A 24,194-nucleotide genomic window follows, 5' to 3' on the forward strand; every position below is an offset into this window, starting at 1 on the left:
GTGCAGGAGCAGGGGAAGGAATCATCTGTGCAGCTCTGTAGTGCACATGTGCCCTGTGTGCTGGGGCAGCAATCCTGTCTGTGGGCCAGGCACAGGGACAGTGAGGATGGACAGGAATCCTGTGTGTGTGTGCAGACCACACACAGATGGTGTGGACAGACAGGAATGCGATGTCTGTGTTTGTGTGGCTGCTGAGGCGGGGCACTTCTAGGTGCATGTCAAACCGAATAATTGGCCATACAGGAAAAAATCGAAACTTCTCTTTAGTTTGGGGTAGCTAAGCTCTGCTGGTTGTCAAAGGAAATGCCCTTTCAACTCTTCCCTCCAGCAGTTACCACACAGGATTTTGCCTGGATTCAAAGATGAAAGCAAGGCACAAAAAGAATAATACTGGGTTTCTTTTTCTTTTATATGCAACAGCTTTTAAAATTAATTTCAGAGCAAGCACAAATAGTCTTGAGGTTTGGTTGTGTGGGTTTTTTTAAAGTTGCTATCAACAGTGTTTATATCATGTAGACACAGATCCATTGGTGTATACAGGCAGAGCTGGGCTCTGGGCAGGCACAGACAGGCTGTGCTGGGATGATACTGAGCAGCTCACATCACTTGAGCATCCAGGAATTTGTATCTGTACATAACTCCTTTTTTGCCAAGAACAGCATGTATAGAGGGGAGGAGGGGTTGCCATTAACAACTCTTTGAAGCTGCAGGGAAATGCAGTTGAAGTGGTGAGTCATAGAACAATAAAAATATGTAACAATAAAAGGTCTGTGGTCAAAACACTGGCATATACTTCCCAAAATTAAAAATTGCTGGATGAAAGAATGCTTTTACTATATTTATTGTAACAACACAGTCACAATAGACAAAGATTGGAAGACTTCCAAATCACTTCAGCTAGGAAAGGTGTATGTAGATACACATGAGCAGATGGTCCACAAATGATTTTGTTGAGCCAGGGGATCATGACTAGCTTTTAAGATTTGGCAGTAGGATGCATTTTTTATGTAAATTCCTATATGATATTTTGCCAGTCGGGGTTCACAGATACTACTGGACTGAGAAACTTACTTGTTTCAGACCTGGAGAAAGACTGAGATGAAAGCAGAGTGACTGAAGTGGTCGTGTCAGACGGGCAGCTTTGTGAAGCTGAGTGTATGCAAGTGGATTTATTTTGGAAAGGAGAACCAAACAGAATAACAAAGGAAAGGGGGACAGAGTAAGGTAGTTGAGGGAAAAACGAGCAGGGTGTGGAGTGAAGCAGAAGTGAAAAGGGAAGGAGACATTTTAGGCAAATGGTCATAACAAAACAGGAGTTCCATCAATGATGTCAAGCAAAGTTTGACTCACATGCTCTTCAAGGGTAGCCATGCTGTCTGCAAAAGAAATCACTTCTTTGCTGATTAAACAGGTAGTGAGGATATCACAGCAGTCCAAGAGTGGATGTAGCAGCATAATTTAACAACGCCCCCCAGTTTTTAAGCTAATTTAAATCAATTAGGCTTTTCTGTTTTAAGGGTGTATGGCAGCAAAAGATGTTGATCTTACAATTTCTCCTGCAGCAAGACCCATCTCTTCCATGGCATGGAACCAAGGTCAGATTTGCCCTAACACACTGCACCACAGGGCAGGCTCATCACCCAAAAAATATCTGCTTATTTTAAACCTAGAGGTTTTATCTGCTCAAAACTGGAATATGAACATAACCAGTTCTTCTACTTGACCTTAAGAATTAAAACAGCAGCTCATTTTGTTTGCTGTTCTGTCTTCAGATCAATGATTTCTTGGGTTTTCTGTGGTGTGAGAGCTCCAGGATTCTTTGAGGGTGCTGTTGTGGGTTACCATTTGTCCTGCTGATCCTGCCTGAATGCAGTTTCTTGATGCATAGCCCACCCATTCTCTACAAATTCGTTTTACTGTCTGGTTGTAAATGTCCTCAGACTGCAGCACTTGCTCAGTGAGATGCAGGGAGCCACACCTTAATGTTATTTCTGCTGAAGAGCCTTACATGCAATGGAAAGATGCCAAAGAAATAACATGCTTGGCTTGCTCCTGAGGAGTTAACCTTGAGAGGAGGTATTTTTTAATGTTTAGTTTCCTTTCAAATCTGTGACTGGCAGGTTGCAGGTTTTGTGGAGCAAGTAATGGAGAAAGACAGTTCTTTTACCACTGATCTGAAACACACCTTGAGGTACCTTTAAAGAGAGTAAAAGAGAACTAAAAGAACATACAATGTCATGGTATGGTATTAGACAAAAAGGAATCCCAAATACAGATGTGATTGGGATTTTTTGGTGTGTCACTGGTTTTCTTCATACAGGAATCAGAGCGAAAGATTTCAATAAACTTTGTCACTGGGCAGTTCCTTGGTTAGTCTGTTCATCTCCTGAGCAGCTAAGTTCTGAGAGACAGATTCCTGCAGAGGGAAAATTTCAGTTCCACATTTATTTTTAATCCCATTCACATATGTCTACGTATGTCAAGTCTCCCAGAGCATGCCATATCTAGATGATCTGTCTCCTTTAGTTTAGTTCAAAGCCTTGTAGAGTATGAATTGTTCAGGATGAAGCTTCTCAGTAATTATCACATGTGGGGAGATGAACAGGAAAATGACATCTCTAAACAAGGAAATTAGCTGGATTGATAAAGTCACGTTATAAAGTAATATTGTTGGAGCATTGCCAGCAGCCAGTGCAGAAGGCAGCAGCTCAGGTAGAGCTGTGCTAAATCCTGCAGGCTTTGACAAACCCCAGCAGCTGCACACGCTCTTTGCTGGGCTCACACAAACACAGGCTCCAGCATGTACAGAAATGCAGTAACAGCAATGGGTTCCTGTCTGTGCAGCTGAAATTTGTGCTGGTTTGCTGCTAATAGAGAAATCTCAGTTGCTGATCTTAAACTTGGCCAAAAGGAAAGCCACACCTAACTAATGATGTGTCTGTTAAACCTTACAAAGATGGCAACTCAGCGTGCGCCCTCTCTACACATTTGAGAAATGTCTCCCATTTCATTAAATATCCTGAGTGGGAAAGGGGCACAGAGGTAAATACTTGAACAGTCTTTCAGAGTCTTAATGCTCTAGATAGGTGTAGATATACTCAAGGTAGTATATTTAGGTTAGGTATAGACTCAAAGTAGTATATTTAAGGTAGGTGTAGATATGCATAGGGTAGTTGTGCCAGGCACCATATTCAAATAACAGGCAATAACAGGGATTATTCTTTCTGCATTTCTGGCAGCCAGATTCCAGCAGGGAGGTGCTTGGACACTAACAGGGGTTATGGCTCACTGTGGGTTTTCTGACAAGTAAAAAGAACTATCTGAAAGGCTCCACAAGTGCATAATTTTCAGATATTTAATTCAGCCCACACTTTGAAAGAAAAATCACCTGAGCTTTTCAATTATATTTCTATATTATTAGTGACAAAAATGTTTCTAAAGTGTTGCCTTTGCATGTGCTTCCAGTGAAGCATTGAACTCAGATTAAAATGGGATAACTCCTTTAATGCACCGACACTCTGCCTCCACCACAAACTCAATTGTCACAAGTACAGTCATTATATTAATATTTACTTAACATGGGTTTTTTTAAACTCTACATTAAAGGATTAATAAAGCTTGTTTAGACTGCTTAGCAAAACCAAAATTACCCCACGCAAATATTCTCCAAAAAAGTCAGAAAGTGGTTGCTGATGTCATGGTTTGTGCTGTTTGGTGGCGGAGGAACAGACTTTATGCACACTCTGAGTTAGTGCAATGAGCATGTGAAGCAGACTGGATTAATAGAATGCACACAGCTCACGAGCTGCTCTCTGCTGTATCTTAGAGAGCTTCTCTAGATATACAGAAATGTGTGATCCCCATGAACACAACATGGTTTCAAAAGCTTCCCAGGGTAATGGTTATCAGAACATTAGCTCTGCTGCAGAAATGCTTAGGAAAGGTATGTACTCTCATTAGAACACACAACTTCGTGCAAGCTTTCAAATAAAAACATTCTGTAGAATGTATTATAAACAATGTGTGGAGTTAAATCTGTGGATTTCAAATTTGTATGTGGGATTGCACAGTGAAGAGTTTGGCAGACGTGGGCAGCACTCCTCTAGGCTTTACCAGCTGTATTCCAGAGTATGTCTCTGACTTTCCTCTAAACTTTGTGCATCAACATTAGTTCTGGTTTTTCTCATCTATTAATTTAACTGTGATAAAATCTATTAATTTGATCTTCAGTGTTGAGGTGCACAAGCAAGCTACCAGTGAGGCCTGCACTAAACATTAGTGAACATCAAATAACTTACTTTTAGGAACCTACAGGTGAGAGGGTGCTTTGAAGCAGTACCTCCATGAATGAGGAAGAACTGGATTCTTTAAAAATTAACTTTGGCTAAGTTTGGGCAGGTAAAATACTGTACATGTGCAGTTTGCAGTGAAAGTTTTCAGGTGTTAGTTATGTTAGAAACAAATTAACCCTGGTAATTTCCTTGTTTACCATTTAGTGATTATAGAATACAGGCAGAAGTGAACTGTATGGTACCCAGGAAATAAAAAGTAATGAAAATACTGTGAAATCATGGCAAGACCGTGAAACAACCAAAAAGAGAACATTTGGAGAAGTTCTGATGCAGAACATTTTCATTTGTGATTAAAACAGGTTTATCTCATGTTTTCTCCTGGTGCTTTTTTTCTTTTAATACAACTGCCTGCTGTAGCAAGGGATAGGGAAGAAGAAAGACTTAAATAGTGACAGGAAGTAAAAAAGGCTTTAACAGTAAGTGTATCAAAGAGGCAAAAGGATAATTGCAGAAATTCTGGGGTGCAAAAAGGGAGGAGTGGGAGAGATCTAATATTTCTAGAGTAAAGTCTAATATATGGCCAGGGGAAGCTGAGGTTTTTTAGATGCAGTACCCTTACAAGTGTTCTGCTTTAGACCTGCAGTTCTGAATTCCAATTTAGACCAGTTTAGACTCTGGTCTTCAGAGCCAAGGCTTCCACAGTCATTCCTGGCATTCAGTTAGGAGCTGGAGAGTGTGTGCTGTCTCTGGAGTAATTTGGAGAATTTACACCAGTCTGAAAGGTTTGGGACTGTTCTTTTGCATGGTGGCTTTTGGAAGAAAAGAAGAGCATTGTTAAGGGCTTTGACAAGCTCTGGGGGCTTTGGGGCAGGTATAGTTGGAGGGCCAGGAGTAATTTTATGAAATCTGTAAAAAAAAAAAAAAAAAAAAAAAAAAAAAAAAAAAAAAAACCACAAAACCTGTTGGGTTGTGGAGTTTTATCCAGTTTTCGTCACTCCAGGATTTTTTCTGCACATGCATGAAGAAGGTACCTGTCAGGGCACATGGTATTTTTTTTCTAAGCAAAATTTCAATCTGACATCAGGTTCCTATCATTGCTAGTTCTGCTTGCAGCTTTGGAGGTTTCAGACAAAAGTACTCCTGACACAACTGATTTGTCTGCACTGTTCATTTATTTTCTCACAGGACCCCGTGGTTAAACCACGTTGTTGTTCATACTTTTTACAGTGATGTAGAAATGCTTGCCCTAGGATCTGAGCCATAACCTCCTGAGGTGGGAGAGGATTGTATAATAGCACCATGACAAACCAGCTCAGGACTGCAGGATGTTGGAGTGGTTCCCCACAGAAAAGTAAACGGTTTGTTTTTAAATCATTACAGCAGCCATTTGCTCTAGAAATTTCCATCCTTTTGGACTCTTTTTTTCCTGTGGAGGAGCAATGGGAGAGAAACTCAGTTCATGTATTTACAGTTATTTTTAAAATTTTAAGTAAAAGTTTGTCATTAGTAGTCCAGTCCTAAGCAGAAGCTTTTTCTTTCTATGTTTGATAGAAAAAGAATTATGGAAATATTATAATCTTATATATTTTATTTGCAACACTGCTTGGACTTTAAATGGTGGAAAATAATTCTTATTGGTATCCATCCAGGAATAAGCTGCTTTTCTTCCATCTTTTGATTTTTACCTAATTCCAATGGTATATGCATAAATTAGTTCCCATAATGGAATCACAATACTGATCTTGGCATTTTCTTGCCAAGACTTGTCACAAACATGCACACTTAAATGAACAGCAGCTGCACTGGGAGGTCAGGTTGAATTAAAGGGGGAACACAGAAAATGTCCTTTAGGTGAACTGATCCCACAGGCTTGTCATCATCAGGACACTGCAGAGACTCTTCTGGGTTTAAATGTTCAAAGGGCTGTAATGGAGCTAAGCAACTAAACCTTATTTGGCAAGTAGGAGGAATTTTGGAACTTGTCTCCCTCTTCTTCTTCTGAAAAGTTGAACTTTGAAACTCTCAAATGATCTGATGAAAATTCCAAATAATAAGAAATGCAGCATATTTGGGGTTGGAGAAGACCTCTGTGTCTGGCCACCTGCTGAGAACATCACTAATTAGAGCAGCTTGCTCAAGGCCTCGTCCAGCTGCATTTTCAGTATCCTCAAGGGTGGGGATGGCACCTAGTCTCCTGGCAGCCTGTTCTGGCATTTGATGCACCTCATGATGAAAAGCATTTTCCTGATCTCTAATCAGGATTCTCTGTGTTCCATTTTACATCTGTCATCTCTTGTCCTATCCCCTCCAGTAGCTTCATCTCCTCTATTTCCTCCTGTCAAGTAATTAAAAGCAGCCTCCTCTTTTTCAGCCCAATTCCATCAGCCACTTCTCTGTACCTGCTGCCAAGTATTAACAGTAGGTTGTTCTACTTGAATTTAAGTGACAGAAGCACACCTCTATCCTCTTCAGTCTGACTTCAGAATTCTCTCTGAGGGACGCTGTGCTTTTTGCTGACCAGACCCATCCAGAGTGAGGGACATCACCAAGAAACTTCCCAGCCTGGTACAGCCACCAATTGTAACCTTCTTGATGTTTTCTGAGTGGGCAGCAACAAAGTCCCAGCAGAAAGGATAAGGACAACGAGGAGGGCCCTCAGAGCCTTGGGAAACTGGCCAAGAAATCTGGAGCACAATCTGTGTTCTCTTCTGTGCTGCCAGCTGCAGGGAATGATGGAGCAAGAAACAGGAAAGTCATGCAGATGAACACCTGGCTACAAGACTGGTGTAAACAGCAGCATTTTGTGGTTTTTGATCATGGTTCAGTTTATACAACACTGAGCTTGCTGGCAGCAAATGGGCTCCACCTGTATCAGAAGGGAAAAGGGATCTTGGCTCAGGACTCAGCAGGGCTCCTTGAGGACTTAAAACTAGATCTGAAGTGGGACAGGGACACAGCCAGGCTTGACAGAGACAAGGTGTGGGAACCTGCTGGAAAGCAGCTCTGAGGAGAAGGTCCTGGTGGACAACAAGCTGTCCATGAGCCAGCAGTGTGTCCTGGAAGGCAGGAAAGCCAAAGGTATCCTGAGGTGCATGAGGAAGAGCACTGCCAGCAGGATGGCGTGATCCTGCTCCTCTGCTCTGCCCTGCTGAGGCACACCTGGAGTGTCACACGCCTGGAGTGTCACACGCCTGGAGTGTCACATGCCTGCTGTGTGCAGTTCTGGCCTCCTCAGGACAGGAGGGACTGGAAAGGGGCCAATGGAGAGTGACAAAGGTATTGGAAGGACTGGAACCTGTCTTAGGAGCACAGGCTGAGGGATCTGGGCCTGTTGAGCCTCAAGAAGAGACAAATGAGAGGGAAATTATCAGTGTCTGTCAGTGTCTGCACGGAGAGGTCAGAGGATGGAGCCAGGTTTTAGTGGTGCCAGGCAATGGGACAAGAGGCAGCAGGCAGGAACTGATGCCCAGAAGCTCCACCTGAACATGAGGAAGAATTCCTTTCCTGTGCAGTGACCATGCACTGAACAGATTGTGCAGTGGCTGTGGAGTCTCTCTCCCTGGGGATATTCAGAACCTTCTGGAATCAATGCTGGGCCAGGTGCTCTGGGAATGCCCTGCTGGAGCAGGTGACCACTGTGCTCCCTTCCAGTCTGTGATTCTCTGCACTGTTTATGCTCTTCTCTACCTGTACCAGCTAACATTGTTTGTTTGGGTTTGTTTGGGTTTTTTCACATAATATAAAACATGCTGCTTCTAGCTGAGAAGAGCTACATTTTCTCTCAGGAAAGTTAATGTGCCGTACTAGCATTCTGCTAAACATCTGGGTTTCAATAGATTTTTCTACACACACACACACACACACACACACACACACACACACATTGAAAGTCATGTAAGAATTTATTATTTATTACCAAAACAAGAAATTTCCAAGGAAACGTGAAATGGTTTAAAGACAATTGTTCTCATTGCAAAGAAGAAACTGTTGAAGAAACAACCTTAAATATAATAATAAATATTAAGGAAGTGCCTTTACAATAAACTGGTTGTTTAAAGATTAATGTAGCATGTTTCAAGTAGTGATTTATGAATGATGAGTCAGACTTGAAATTCAGAACTTGCTTGACAAAGCAGAGTGAACAATATAAAATTTTTGCATGATTAAATTGCTTATTGCTTAAGCCCAATTTACTATTAGCTTTTGTTAAATTATTCCAAAACAAAATCAAATCCAGATTCAAGCCCTGGACCTTCTCTCTCATGATCTGAATAGAGACAAGTAGAATGTGCATTCTCTAGCCTCGAGATGCTCATTAAACTTGGAGTTTCCAGTGAGACACCATGGAGTTATGAAGAGATTGAATCAACAGCTGGCATTTCTGTGAGCTTTGAGCTTTCATTTAAGACATTTAATTTCAGCGCATCGCATATCTGATGATTTCACATGTCTAGCTGTAGATAGCTTGTTCTGTATCATATCTTAACATAGGCCAGGGTAGCCTTTGGATTTCCTGAGAATACAGGGATTTCACAAAGCTCAGAGTGGGGCTGTTGGTGCCTTCTGAGCTGGGAGGAGAAACACCAGCAGTCACTTCTGGAGCTGCTCCATGTGTGAGTTCCCCACGAGCCTGGCACCCAGAGAATGCCCAGGGAAGCAGAAGTTGGTTCTGCAAGGCTCTCACCGAGCTCTTCTGGCTGCCCACAGAGTGTCACTGCTGCCTGAATGGTCTTTGTGCTCATTCTGCCAGGTGCATTTCTTCCCTTACTTGCGTGTGTTTGTAGGGCTTTATCCCACTTTACACTCCCCTTTGCAGACACAGCCGGCTAATGTATTTATTTTAATGTTCTTTGCCACTGCTTACCTAGAATGGTGTTGTTCAAGTCAGGTATTCCCTTTATTCTTACACAATTCATTTTCCAGTGTGTGTTTTTAAAAATCCCGTGTCCTCTGGAACTGGAAATTTCCTAAGAAATTGAAGAAAACCCAAGAAACTTGTTTCATACTTTGCTAATTCTTTACTTGACTGTGTCCAGGTTTTAATTTTATAAGCCTTCATTATGACACTTTTTCTTCCCCAATTTTAATGTCCTTACAGAATGGCTTTTGTATAATTCACTTTTTTTTGACCAGTCCTGGAATTTTTCTGTTCTTTGATATATCAGTTGAAAACTGATTTGCATACTGAAACTGGATGGACTTCTTAAGTAATAACCTGTTTTCTGCTTGTTTACTTTTTGTTTTTTTAAAATTGGCTGCTTTCTGACGGCTTCATTTGGGGTTTTTTATTTGACTTAGTGACACCTAACTTGTATTTTCATTGAATTATTCTCCAAGTTGGTGTCTGAACCATAATCCCAAGAATCTATAAGAAGGAATTAATTTCTTGTACAGCACAGGTTTTTGTAGGTACAAGTCAGATGAGCCACTTAATTGCAAATCTAATTTAGCCTTCAAGGGAACAGGTTGGAGAGTGTCTCCACAGTTTGTACCAGTTTTCTGTGGTAATACCAGCTGATGTCTAGGCATGTGTCCTGTCTTTTCCCATGCAGGAATTTTAGATACGTGTTTTTATAAATGCCCTGTTCCCTTTAGTCCTCATGGTAACTTTAAAGGTAGACTGAGATTCTTTTTACTTGTTTTTATTCACAGACTCAGAACCGTATGAAGCTGATGGCTGACAACTATGAGGATGACCACCTCAAATCCTCATCCCATTCCAACCAAACCAACCACAAGCCCTCTCCTGACCAGGTAATGTCTCTTTCTCTTTTGTTTTTAAAGTATTTTTTACTGCAAGGGCTGATGATTTTGTGTCATAAGTAGTTTTCCCTGACATGCTTGCAGTACCTTGGAACAAAAGCACCATTCCAGAATGCAGTTAGAAAGCAGAACTGGATGTTGCTGTTGTGTTGGCTTTGTGTAAAGCTCCTGAAATGTTTAGGAATGGTTCCTGGTGCCAAGCTGTTGTTAGGTGGGTGGAGAGGAGGAGGTACACTGAAAAGGAACAAAAACTTCACTCTCCTAAAATGCCAGACCTGAGTCCTGTGTGACATATTCAGATTTGAGTTTACTCAAATCAGGTTTACTGCTTGAGTGTGTGGAGTGTCCAGGACTGTTCCTTGTGTTCAGTAGCAGGAAATCCCGCTCCAGGATCAGATTTCTGATCTGTGGATTGCATAGGAGCAGTTCTTTCATTTCCCACGAGGACAGCCCAGCCTCGGTGCCAAATGAGCACAGGCTGCTCCCTCACAAAGTCAATGGGCCGTGAACTGAAGGAAAATCAATTTCCCATCTCCAAAGCACTGAGGAGCCTCCTGTGGCATCCACAGAGCACAGCCCCCGTGTGCTTGAGGACTATTAGAGAGATTAGCCATCCCTTGGGTAGCACAGAAAATGCCAGCATAATTGCACATCCCATGTTGTAATCTCATCCACTGCAGTTTAATTAAAATATTAGCCATCATTAATCACCGCCTCAGCGGAGTGAAGGAATGCTTCTCTGTGCCCTCTGACTCATGTAGAAATTGGTGAAATCTGAAGGGAAGCATCTCACTCTAGACCTTTAAGTGCCAGCCTAGCGATACACAGAAATGATGAGTAAGGTACAAGAGGAAAATGGCAAAAGCCAATTACTTATTCACCCTTCAAAAATAGATCTTGAAAAATCTCCTTTCATGTCTGCATCAGAAAACAAGGAGTGTATCTAGAAAGAAACAAACAGAAAAACTCTCATTTTCAAGGGAACTTCCCTTTGCATCTTAATTTAATACCTTCCTCCACCGTGTGTTGACTGGCTTGAATTTTCTGCAGTGTTTTTGGAAGATTTTGGTGTTTCACTCTCCTTTTTTAGGAGAGTGAAATTGTTCATACTGAAAATTAAATGGATTTCCTAATCTAAATTTGGTGCAAATGTTAGAATATCTGTTGTTTCTGCACTGAAGTCTACAGAGGGCTGAAGCCATTTCCAGCATGTAACTTTAGTATGTGCTTGCAAATGAGTGCAGCCTAGCATTCACAGATGAAATGAAAAGATAACATGGAAAAACAAAGTAAAATTTAGACATTTTCAGAAATTGTTGCAAAGACCCCTCAGGGAAGGGCAGTAGGGAAGAGAGGGGGTGGGAGGAGGCTCTGGTTGCACTTCTCTTTGCAAAGGGGCATTTTGAGAGCTGACAAAGCCTGCAAGGGGACTAAGCAAGCTGTACCTCAAGGTAGCTCAGAATACTGTGTAAGGGGTTGAAAGGCTTTGTACTGCTGTTTGTACTTCCATATGTGCTGTAAATACTAACCAGCTCTTTATTTCATTCCCATGCTGCTCGGGGCTTCCCTCCCACTGCCACCTGTGCACCTGTAGGATGAGGAGGAGGGTATTTGGGCATAACCAGTCAGATGCTCTTAGCTCAGCCATTTTGTTCAGAACGGTGAGCACCAACCTCTCCTGACAACAAAAAAGTTTCTGACAGTCACTCCTCACCTTGCTCTGTGAAACCTCTGTGAAACCTCTGTGAAACCTATGCTCCCTCCCCTGGCTCCCATGGCTCTGCATGAGGGTGTTTCGTGCGTGTTCTTGTGCACTTTGTGATTTTCTTCTTCTAATCATCCTATCATCGTTTCACCATCTTGTGGGGAGAACTTCCCAGGGCATGTAATTGAGTTTCTGTGCAAGTACGAGGGAACAGGAAATGTCTTTGCTATCATTTATCATTGACTTCATGGAGGAAATGTTTTCAGTTGGATTCTTTTTCAAAGCAGTTTGTGCCGTAGCCAAACCTGTGTGTGCTTTTTCAATTCTGGTTTGTAAAGAATGTGCTCAGAGATAATGTTCCTCCTGAAGGTAATGTTCCTCCTGAAGGTAATGTTCCTGAAGGTTTTAAGCATGTTGAGATCTGCTGCCCTGCACACTGACCTAACCCGTCACAGATATTTATCAACTCACAATACAGGATTCTCCAGATGGACCAGGAGTATGAATTGTCTATAAATGTGAAGGAAAAGAAGAATATCCCCTTAACCTTTCTCTCTCCCTTCCATCTCCCTCATTCTTTCAAAACAATGGGGGAGAAATTAGGAGCTGTTTTTCATTTAAAGTACATTTTGTTTCTCTGTGCCCATGTCCACAATTTTTTTTTTTTCTGCTGTCAAACTGTCCCCACAACAACTCCCATTTCCAAAAGGGGAGACAGTGCAGAGGACAGAGCCTTTCTCCTCATGCCTGTTCTTTAGCAAAAAAAACCCTCTTACTGCCAGGAGTGAAATATTGATTATTGCACTGCAATACACAGGATTCATTTATGCCTTGGGGTATCAGTTGGAAAGCAGAATACATTTCTCTGAAGTACTTGAAGTATTTTAAAAAACTGATGACAATATTTTAAAAACCTATATGAAATTTCTTCCTTCTTCATTTTCCTTCTAAGAAAAAAATATTTCACATGAGTTTCTGTGCACTTTTGTCTGGAATTTGGTTTTGGGGGTTTTCTTAATATCAGTTATTTGAAAGAAAACTAAAAATTTCTGTGGAAATCTTGGACCCTTGCATTTCTGAAAATTATTGCTTTGTTTTAGATTTGTAAAACATTAATGAGAGAATAAGGCACTCTCACCTCTTCCACTTGCTCAATTAACTACAGACTCACAGTCTGTCTGGCTGTATAGATGAAATCCCTCTTTTCAAGCCAATCATCTGAAAAATTTAATCCAACTGTGGCAGCGTCAAACTTGAATTTCATGCCTTGGGGTTTGAACTGAGAGAATCTCTTTAGTGGACAAATTGATAAAGTGCTTCATTAATTCCCACTCGCTGTTGATTTCACATTCCCTTTCAATCACCACTCTTGCAATGGTTGTGCGCTCGTGAGTGTTGTGAAAAGTTGTAGGGATGATGCTTGTAGAAGTCAGCTGGAGCACAGAAACTAAACAGGGGAAAGCAGGTAAGTAAATGAGCAACAGGAAGAGGACACTCACTGTGAAGGTAGGAATAATTCTGATTTTCCTTCTGGTGCAAACATGGAGTTTGTATAGAAAACACTGAGAGAAAGATCTCTCTCTTTCATTTAAGAACGCAACTAAGAGTATGGTTTTCCATAGTTTCCTGAATTAATGGGTGGTTGACATTAAATACAGCTTATCTCTCCAGTTTGAGGCACTTTCCTGAGGAAAGCTCTTACAGAGTATCCCAGTCAAAATAATAAGTCAGCCAGCAGCCTTGCCTTCCACACATCTCATCCCAGAAACTTGTCAGCCTCAGGATTGTCATGCATACATCAGCAGGAAAAGTATAAAGGTGATGGATGCTCCCCAAGCCAGTTATTCCCAACAGAGTACATGTTTTTACTGTGATACTCCGTGTTCATTAAAAAAAACAATCCTTATTCTCTTTGTAAAAGCTAAGATGATGTAAGTTACAGAGCCCCTAACCTCTATGTGTTAAATTAAATTTATGTATTACAATGATAAAATGTAATTAATAGCTTAGGACTTGGCAATAAGTTTGTTTTTCAAAGTTCCTTCAGGTCTGTGGATGCAATCACCTCCAGTCAATACTAAAGATTAAATGGAGATCAAAATACTTTGTACAATAGTAAACTCCATTATTTTATTTTTGTGGTTTAGGTCTTATGGCTTTTCCCCTCCAGCATTCTTGAATTGACTGGATTTAATATTTAATTATGCCAAGTCTGTACATGACAGCATTATCAGAGAGAGCTTCCCTGAAATGGAGCACTGTTCATGAACATATGCACCCTTCCTGTAATTTCTGAGGCTGGTAGTTTGCATTTCAGTTTATAGTTCAATGTAAATACAATCTTTCATCCTGAAATAGGCTTTCCTAGCATTTTTCACTAGGCTCATTTCCTTGCTGTGTGAATTTCTTAGGACTCCTTTTATTCCCCAGATGGAGCTCTATCCTCCTCTACACCCAAGTCAATTCCAGTCTGATTTCACATGAGGATGCTCTTTGATCCTTCTCAAATGCTGAAGTGGTCTGGTCATTGCCTTAATTAGTTATTAGTCACTTTTATGAATAACAATATGAATTTACACCTTAAGAGATCTAATACATGCAAAAGGATGGGTGTGTATGTGGGTGTATCTTCTTGTGAATCTGTGCCAGGTGTGTCCACATGGAGGAAGGAGAAGCAAAGCTTCCATACAGAAATTCCCCAGGCTGCTCAATTCATCCAGTTGTCTTGTGAAGCACAGCTGTGCTCCCTAAAATAGGAGAAAGTGTAGGTGTGGTTCAGAAGTCTGCTGCATCCACTCATCCATTTATTAATTGAGATTCATTGTTATGCTGATTAGAGCAACAGTGGAATGGTGAAAGAGCTAGCATGGAACTGGAGTGCATAAAAATGGGAATATTTGAAGATGATGAAAATTGGAATGGAAATTCAGAAATAGGAATTGGCAATTCCTGTTACTGAAAAATATTGTCAGACGAAAAGGCTCTTTTGGGCATTTTTCTTCAGTACTCCAGTTCAACAGATTTTAACTCAGAAGCAGTTTTAAGCATTGTGAGTTGAGCACTGAAGGCACTCACAAAATCGAGCACTTCAGATTTCAGAGGTGATGTCTGTGGTGGAAAGAGAGGGTAAGTCATTACAGGAAAATATTTGGCTCATCTCAAGGCTTAATGTAATCTTTACCAGAGCAGTCAAACCACGTGAAGTTTTTCCCTGGGATCACTAAAACACTCAAAGTGTCTATACTTTGGGAAGTTTGAGGAGAACACTGATTTATATTTTTTTCTCTACACTATTTGATGCTGATTTCTTTTAGTGAAGTAACTATTTTTCATGGTGAGTTCCATGTTGAAATTACACAGGCATTCATTCACTACATAAATGTGATCTTCTCTCCACAAAACACATTTGTACAGAACTGCTTGTCCTGCTGTCACACTTTTGAGTTTCTCAGTATTGTCACTCACTACACAGTGACCTCATAAGCCTTTTGACTAGATTTATTTTCAATATGGTCTTTTTAATTGTTAGATCATGCAAAATGGTCAAAACCAGCAGGCCTTCATGCCTGACTCATATTACACTGTAATTTACTGGACACAGAACTAGACCACGATTCAGAAGATAAATTCTTTCCTGGCATTGTCTCCAACCACTCACTTGTTCTCTTTCTCCCTGTCTCAAATTCTCTAATTGTAAAATGAGTAGAAGTTTTTGTAAAAGTGCAAGTTCTGCTTGGGAAAAGTGCTGTATAAGTGCTAGGTATTATTCTCAGGCAATATTTGGAAATTGCCTTGTTAAAGTGATGTGATGGTGATTGTAATACCTCATTTTGAAATTGTTCCTGAAATTGTGTTAGATTTGTGTTTGGCTTTATTACTACTTTTTTTTTTTTTTTTTTTTTTTTTTTTTTTTTCCCCAAATCCTATTCCTTCCCAAGAAAAGGGAAAATAACCCATATTTTCGAGGAGCTGCCATTCCAGTGTGCTGGACAAAGCTCTTTAGACCGTTGTCTGCTGTTCTTTACTGTCATCTCTTGTCTTCTGAAGAGTCATTTCTTCCCCTCTCTAAAAATCTGCAACCTAATTATGTAGTATAATGATGATATTGTTACAATTTTTCATCCAGGTGTGTAAAAGCATTGTGGAAGTGTCTTGTGCTTGCCTTGGAGACATAATCTGTGCAAAATTTGATGGCAGCTACATGAGATAATCTTACATTGCTTGAACTTGTCGTCACAGAGGGAGAGGCCAGGTCTGTTTTGTCATTTTGGTGACAGTCAGGGTTCTCCACTCCTTTTTGGATGGGTTCTTACCTTTTAGTAAGAGCCCTAATGTGTGCACTCAAATGCGATGATGTAACTAATTTACCCTTAGGAGGGTTAGAGAAGAATGCTTTCCTTCAGACAGTCAGCTTCCACTCCTGGTCCTTTTCTTCTTTTGGAGAACAATTCTTCTGCTAGCTTTTTTTTTTTTTTTTTTTTTTTACTATTATTTTGCTGTTTAATAACTAATTTCTGTTAGAAGAATGTATTCTCTGTCCAAGAGTGTTATCTCTATGAGCACAAAGGAACTGATCTTGATGCAGTGGTCATATTCTTTTTGATCCTAGATTGATAAAACTGAGATTTCCAGATGGAATTTTGTGATCTGCAGCTCTGGGATGAATTAAACACTCACAGCAGAGGTGTAACTGGACTGTATCACTGTCTTCCTATTATTCTTACAGATCAAAGAAGAACACAAGTAGATACTTAGAGTCTAAAACATTCAAAACAGATGGCTGGTTTCTTTTTGTAGAGATTTGTGCTTTTCAGCAAAACAATTGCAAAAAGGCCATCATTCATTTCTGCCAGATGAGATTATGCCAGGTCTGTGTCTTATTTTCTCTTTTGATTTGCAGCTGAACATAATCTTCTACCAGTGGCTTGGTCTTTGTAGCAAGTAGGAGTTCTGCACTCAAACAATTTTGTTTCTGGCCACTTCCAGGAGAGTTGTTCTTGCAGTTTGTGTGATAGTCTATACTATCTATGATTGTATCTACTATATTATAGCATTTACTATATTATTAATATATTATAGTATCTACTGTACTATTGATCCTGCAATCTCCCAGCTATTCTGGCTCTCCTAGGCAGGACACACTGAGAGGCAGAGGATGAGCAGCTGCAGCCAAGCCCTTTTAGTTGTCAGTTAGGAGAAAAGAAACTGAAGGAGAGGGGACATGAATAATGTTAGAAAAAGAATCAAGCCCAAACCTGCTTTCCAGTGTATGAACTATGAAAATAAGCTCCAGAGAATGGTAACTAAAGTAAAAACTGTAGGGGCATGTGGCCAGTCTAGACACTGCATTTTCCTGGCTGGTGAAGTTCCTGATGACTGATGGACATGTCAGGATTTGTAGCTCCATCTCACAGTGGGCTCACTATGGGTTCTCCAACTACATGTGATTGTCAAAGTAACTTTTAGATAAGAACAACTATATATATGTATCATTGAGTGTATTTATTCATGGGATTTTGCATTTGAATGTAGAGCAAGCAACTCCAAAAAGACTTCCTAAAGACTTCCTTCAAAAATCTGCTTTGAAAGTATCTTTCAGCAGGTAGAGAGCTGCAACAGCAGAATGAAGACCCTGAGTTAGAGAAGGACAAGATTCCCATCACCTGGAGCCAGGGAGGTTACAGTTCATCTGAACAGGAAAAGCACTGGTTTTGTTCTCTGGGAGACTGCTTAGGAAGTCCCTTCTGGTTTGCATTAACAGTGGAACAGAGGGCACAGCCCTGATACTTCAGCACTGCCATGGACACTCTCCCAGTGCCTTGCTGCCCTGTTCTGCTCTCAGAACACGTGTGAGACAGTTTCCTTTTATCCGTTGGCATAGGAAGAAGCATCAGACAAAACACAGCACAGCAAGAAATGTGTGTGCTTTCTTGTTCACTCCTGTGTAGACAGCAAGTCCTAGAAAGCTTGAATGCATTAAAAATAGAAGCAGGTTGTTCTTATTCTCAAGTTGCTGTATTTTTATAGAGAAGAAATCAGCATAAAATCTGACTGATTCTGTGAAGTCAAAACTTGCCCAGTTACACCTACAAAAGTTTGATCAGGTAAATGCTGTTCAAATCTACAGTGTCATGCACAAGCTGCAAACAGTTGTTAAAATGTTCTTGCTTACTTTTCTTTTCCTTGATGATAATTGTCAGCATCATCACTCTGACTACCCAGTTTCACAGCTTTCTGTAATTTAATATTTTATGCAAAAATTTAACCTGGGAGCACAAGTCACAGGGGCGAAGTGTTCAGATGAAGGAGATTTTAATAATGAAGAGGTATGAGGGGTGCACAGTGCAGAGTTTATTTAGGGGTAAGAGATTGAGTGAATGCCGTTGCTTTTGAAAGGAAAGGACTGAGTAAACAGGTAAAATTCAAGCTGTGTACAAACACCCCTTCAGCTCTGCTGAGGTATCTCATTCCTGAAAGTTCATTTTCCCGTCACATCAATATTTCAGTTCTGATCTCCAGCAGTCCCTGCTGTTCCTCACCTGCTTCCCTGCCAACTTCACTCCACAGCCCACATGAGAGAAAGTTGCCAGTGTCATGGAAAGCACTTCTGCATTTATTATGTATGAAAATATTTTAGAACTGCTTTTTGAGTGCTTTAGGAACCCTACCAACCCACTGCAATTCTCTCCCTCACCTACATGATGGGGAAAGGATTTTATTTAAACAGAGGGAGCTAATGACAAAACTCCTTTCCCTGATTTGTTTTTTCTGTTATTTTTTTCTGGTCTGGAGTTTTCCCAAGGTGAAGAGGGTGAACTCTGGAAATCATTAATCCATGGGATTTGTTCATGGTGTATAAAAATTTCAAAAATAATTTACTATATAAAAATGATTTCCTAATTGATTCTGTCAGAAAGGAACTGAGTAAGACAGCTGTGTCAAAATAGCCAGAATCTCTTTTAGCTCCTCACGTATCTTGTTCTGGGTTATGAGGAGAAACTTATGAACATTAGAGTTAAATCCTTTTTTTTCCCCTCTTTAAAACAAATCTAAACAATACTGAGCCTGTCCTTGCGCTTTTGTGTAGGGGTCTTCTGAAGAAACCACGTGTCTCTGTGTATCAGTGAACTGAGCTGAACTGAACTGAGGTCAAGATGTGTCTTTTTGAGAACTTTCTTCTGTTTCCATTTAAAATAATGAAGGGAAGACATCAGTGATAAATTGCTCTGAATTTGGGAAAGCTTTGCACATTCTGAGCCAAGTTCATGCCTCATAAAACTCCATTGCATTCAGTGGTTACAATATTATTGTTGAACCCTTGTGTTTGTTGCCAAACAAACACAAATGGTCTGAGCAAGAAGGCATAATTCAATTTGCCATGCAAATACTTCCAGACTGTGTCACTCACTATCTCAGTTTCTTTTCATATCTCCCAATAAAAGATATTTAGCTATAGAGGCAAAATTATCCTTGCCTGGCAATATCTATAATAAAACCCAGATACAGGGAGGTATACAGAGATTTGTCAGGTCCTTTTGAAATAATTCCTTTTTAACAAACATATGTGCTTACACAATCTTTGGCCCCATCTTCTCCTGTGCAGTGCTAGTTTGGGAAGTAGGTTTTGTTGGGTAGCATAATTGCATCTGGATATAATAGAGTTTGAAAATAATTTTCCACGCTCACATGATGGATGTGGTTGGTAGGAGATAAAGGACTACCTGCACTGTGTTTCCAAACAGATTTGTTATGTTCAGTCTGAAGTTTTGAGGAGATGTTTGGTGGTGCTTTGTGTTTCTGCTTCGATTTTTTTCAGAATTCCTTCTTTTTTTGTGCTGTGCAGGATTTACAGTGAGCATTCATGGTGTGTAGACCAGACTGGCAAACTAGATCATTTCTTAAATTACTTAGTTCCTTGGAAGCCTTCAGATTTACTCCACCTACACTTCTTTGTAGCACTTTTAATACAAAAACATTTTTACCTCACATTGTTTACTTTGACATCTGAGATTACTTGTTGGTCCTATTTTATTTTCTTCTTGATGTAGCTGTACTTCCAGGGAGTTTTTTCTCTCAGATATTTGGAGATTTAGGGATAAGTAAAGGAAAATTACTGATTATTTGATTGCAAAATGAAGATCCCTTAGCAGCATCACTCTGCCCTTGAGGGTTCTGTGGTGGGTGTATACACACAGAGGATGTGCTGGCAAGGCAGTCAGGCTAATGGGGTGTGACAGCAGTCCTGCCATGCCAAACGTACAGGTGGCACTTTATATTGCCCTTGCTGTGGCAAAAAATGTTATTTTCTCCTTTTAAAGATAACTGCTGCTGATCCATGATCAACCTCCACATTGATGGATTATTCTGACAAGTAAGGCAGGTTGTGTAAGGCGAGAACTTTTACAAGGCTGACTAATGCAGCTGCAAAAGCAGGCAGGCTTTTAAGGGTGTCTGTAAGAGTTTATTTCAAAATGGCAGCTGCAGGGTTTTTCAGTAGAAATTTAGAAGGTATTCTCTGAAATTAGTAAAGTTAATTCCTTGGTTTTGAAAAAGAAAAGTGGTTGCTTCCTTCAGAGCAAAAGAGATTGCAGGGAGAAAGGTGACCAGGTCACTAACCCTTCTGCCTGGAAAAGGCAAAATTTAAAGCTGGTGGTTGTGCTGAATTGCACACTGATTAAACTCACTCTTCACTCTGCAGATGTCTATGGACATTTGCTGGTTTTCTTTTCCTAATAACCACCTATGTATTTTTTGCATATTTCCAGTAGACAGTGCTGTGCATATCTAGGTATTTAAATGCAGAGACTTAGCATATAAAACTTGAAATTCAGTTACGTATATTTCAGTGGACCATTGTCCAGCAACAGTAGGACTACCACTGAAGAAGCAGGATAATTTCATTCGCAAGGTTTTTTGCCCCAGTGACTTGTAAAACTACAGTTAGACTCATGTTTGTCATAGTAAAAGATTTTTTTAAATGTATGAAATCTCAAAAACCCTGAACATGTTGTTTTCAAGTTGAATTTGAATATGTTCACAAGTATCTTTATTTGTTGGTTGAGAGATTTGTCAGGCATTTCACATTTCTGCCTCAGAGTTGTAGCGATTGCCTTTTTTAGTGAAATGTTGTCAGACTTAGCTGGCCATTAGGAATATTCTGAAGTTGAGGGTACATTAAGCAGACTTCATTCCATGCATTGATGAGGATGGCCTAAACCTATCAGGGCAATTAATGAATGAGGGCTGCTGTAGAAGATATTGCTGGGTTTGGTCTGTTTACCCGCTGTGTTCCTAGAAAGCTCATGAGAACACGATGTGGGTTATGAACCCAGCACTGCCCTGCTTTTCCACTTAGCAAATGCTCTTCCACCCTCTTGAGATAAGGCAGGGCAGCTGTGCTGTGTGGGAAGCACGGTGCCTGCTGCTAAGTGGCCAGTTCAAATTAGATCTGGCAGGAAGGCAGATAGGAGGGCACTTCCCATTGACTGGCAGCGTTTAATGGATCCCAAGTGAGGGCAGTGATTGCTCTGTGAACAGCTCTGGGAGGGCTGCTGGCTAAGAACTTTCACACGCCTCATTTGGCCTCTCTCCAGCTCGAGGTAGAAGGGGGAAGGGTGCAGGAGGAATGTGCTTCAAAAAGGGATTTAGCCCTGAGCAGTCAAATTCAACTGTTGTATGAAAATCTTCCATTCTTACTTGCTAGATAGCTCTGCTTTCTCTGCATCAAGGAAGGCTTCTGTTCTCAAAGGATAGCCAGGAAGGTTATCCAGAGAGGTTCTTTTCAGACAGGAATCTGTGCATCTGACGGATGTTGAAGAGACTGGTATCTGAAAAGAATACCAGGCAGCTACTACATTGACTGGACTAGTTATTACCTAGTTATTGGACATTGACTATTACATTTTTATAGAACAGTATTTTTTTAAGATGTGACAATCCATCATTTTACCCTCTGTGGGGAAACCATCTCTCCAGAGCTGCTTCCCAGCAGGTCAGCCCCAGCTTGTGATGGTACATGGGGTTATTCCTCCCCCTCTCAGTCACCTTTTCTGAATTTCAGACACTTCTTCCCTGCCGATCTCTCCAACCTGTCAAGGTCCCTCTGAAGGCCTGCACAGCTCTCTGGGGGATTGGCCACTCCTGCCAGCTTTGTGTCATCAGTGAACTTGCTGAGGAGGCATCTGCCCCTTCATCCAAGCCACTGATGAGCAAGTTAAACAATACTGGGCCCAGTATTGACCCTTGGAGAACACCGCTAGTGACAGGCCTCCAGCTGGACCCAGTGCCACTAATTATAGCCCTCTGAGATCTGCCCTTCAGCCAGTTCTACATCCATCCACCTCCTTGTCCACTCATCCCATCCTGCTATAACAGAGCATTATTTTTATATGTGTATTTCTGTCTGCAAACAGAGGTTGCCCCAAGGCTGCACAGGTTTTTACTTAAGCACATGAGCTCACTCTCTCCCTTGCAGGTTTCTTGCCTGTCTCCTCTCCCTGTGGCTGTGGCAGCACCCAGATGTGCTGGTGGGGGCTGCTGAGCTGGGCAGGACACAGAGCCTGACATTAGCTAGCTGCTCAGCCATGCCTCCCAGATCCTCACACTCTGCAGAAAATAATCCATGTAAAACAGTGTTAGAAACAAAATTAGTGAGCCCTGACAGCCTTATTAAGAGGGGTCAAAGCCCAAGTCTTTGTTGAAAGCAATGCCAGCACCCTGTTTTGTTGTCTCGGAGATTATCTCACTCCTTATTTGTTAGCCGGGTCAGCGGTGTCCCATAGAAAAGATATGCCCAGCCCAGTAACAGACAGCAGGTGCAGCCTCTGCCTGGGAACACCAGGAGAAGCTGTCAGGGCTTTGGCAAGGCTTCTCAGCTCTCCCTGCCCAGCACCTGGTTTTATGGAAAGGAAGTCCTAAGCCCAGTACTGTTGTGGTGCACCGTCGCACAGTACTTCCCTAATTTTTCATCAGCTGCAAACCTTAGAGGTTTGCATTACTTCAGTTTGAATATGTGCCCACAGACATCTAGAACAAATGAAGCAGTATTCTTGTGGGAGGTCACAACAAAGGATGCCCAGTAGGTATTTATGCACTTGAGCTCTATATTTTTGTTAAAAAAATGAGAAATAGCTTTTCGGATACTTTTTATGGGAACTGGACGGCACTCTTTTGGATTGCATTGAGGAATGATGATTAGATTCAGACTGGGTAAAGTACATGGAAATAAAATAGTACTTTATTAAAGTCTTTTGATTCCAGCTTTTTAGTTTATTATATAGAATCTGGCCTATTTGATGAAACTGAAGTTTCAAAACTATAGAAGACTACACCTTAACTATGTAAAATATTATAAAAAATTAAGTTTTAACTTTCTGGTGAAGATATGTGTCTATCCAATTTCTACAGTAGAGATGCACTCATCTTAGAATTGTTGTGTTTTGGCATCATTTGAAACTATTCTCTTTGGAACATGTTTATTGCATACTTAATTTGCAGTGAAATGTTTGTTGGAAAAACAAGATAAAAATGTATATTAATATTGCTTTTGGGCAGGGTGTGGACAGACAGGAAAAATCTTTTTTTTTTTTTTTTTTTTTTTTTGGAGTAGTTAAACTGAAGTACTGTTAGATAATCTGTAGAGTCAATGCATTCAGTTTAATATTGTTTCATTTTCCACCCATGTCATCATTATTTCCCCGTCTAATCACACAGCTGTCATCAGTGCACCCTTTCCCCAATGTCCTTGGTGTCACCCTGATCTTTTTCAACCTTCTGATGTTTGCATTTTTGTAGTGGAGTTTGTCACAGTATTTCATGGAAACAAAGCGATGGTATTGTAACAGTCCTTGTTTTTCATTCCTCTCTTGAGGAGGGACAGTTGATGGACTTCTAGTTTGACCAGTGTGGTTGGAGAGGTGGCAACCTCATGCTCCAATCCATGGTCATTGTTCAAAATCCATATAAACTGAAGTAGAAAAAGAAACCTCTCTCTTTTTGCCCTGGCGACTTGGGTGTGTGCGTGTCGTTCATTTTGTGTCCTATAGTGACAGGTTGGTACGTTATGGACCAGGAGGGAAAGAGCACTCAGGTTTCTGCCGCTGTGAAGCTGGACAAGATTGTGCCTTAGAGGCTGATCTTTGCCTTCATCGCTGCTTGTGTCTCAGGCTGTTCTCACACCTCTTCTCTCTCATTCCAGATAATTCAGCCCCTGTTAGAACTGGACCAGAACCGCAGCAAGTTGAAGTTGTACATCGGCCATCTGACGGCGCTGTGCCACGAGCGCGACCCGCTGATCCTGCGTGGGCTCACCCCGCCCGCCTCCTACCACCTGCAGGGGGACCAGGCAGCCTGGGAGAGGGAGCTGCACGCCATGACCCACGAGCAGGTGAGCCTGCCCTCAGGTGCTCCGCCAGGGCCTGAACTTGCTGGTTTAG

General features: G+C 41.1%; 1 protein-coding gene across 7 annotated transcripts in view; it reads left to right on the plus strand.

The window, feature by feature from the left end:
* The window catches only part of ERC1 (ELKS/RAB6-interacting/CAST family member 1), a 252,432-nt gene that overhangs the window by 210,218 nt on the left and 18,020 nt on the right, over positions 1-24,194 (plus strand). For 4 of the 7 annotated variants that reach the window (XM_066319392.1, XM_066319387.1, XM_066319388.1 and 1 more), the window contains 3 exons: positions 9,945-10,046; positions 11,650-11,716; positions 23,957-24,043. In XM_066319392.1, coding sequence (XP_066175489.1) covers positions 9,945-10,046; positions 11,650-11,676 — 129 coding nt within the window. In that variant the 3' untranslated portion in view covers positions 11,677-11,716; positions 23,957-24,043. Of the gene's footprint in view, positions 1-9,944; positions 10,047-11,649; positions 11,717-23,956; positions 24,146-24,194 lie in introns of those variants that run through there. The other 3 variants (XM_066319384.1, XM_066319386.1, XM_066319385.1) reach the window with 1 other exon arrangement.

The sequence above is a fragment of the Sylvia atricapilla genome, chromosome 5, assembly GCF_009819655.1.
Source record: "Sylvia atricapilla isolate bSylAtr1 chromosome 5, bSylAtr1.pri, whole genome shotgun sequence".
Taxonomy (NCBI): domain Eukaryota; kingdom Metazoa; phylum Chordata; class Aves; order Passeriformes; family Sylviidae; genus Sylvia; species Sylvia atricapilla.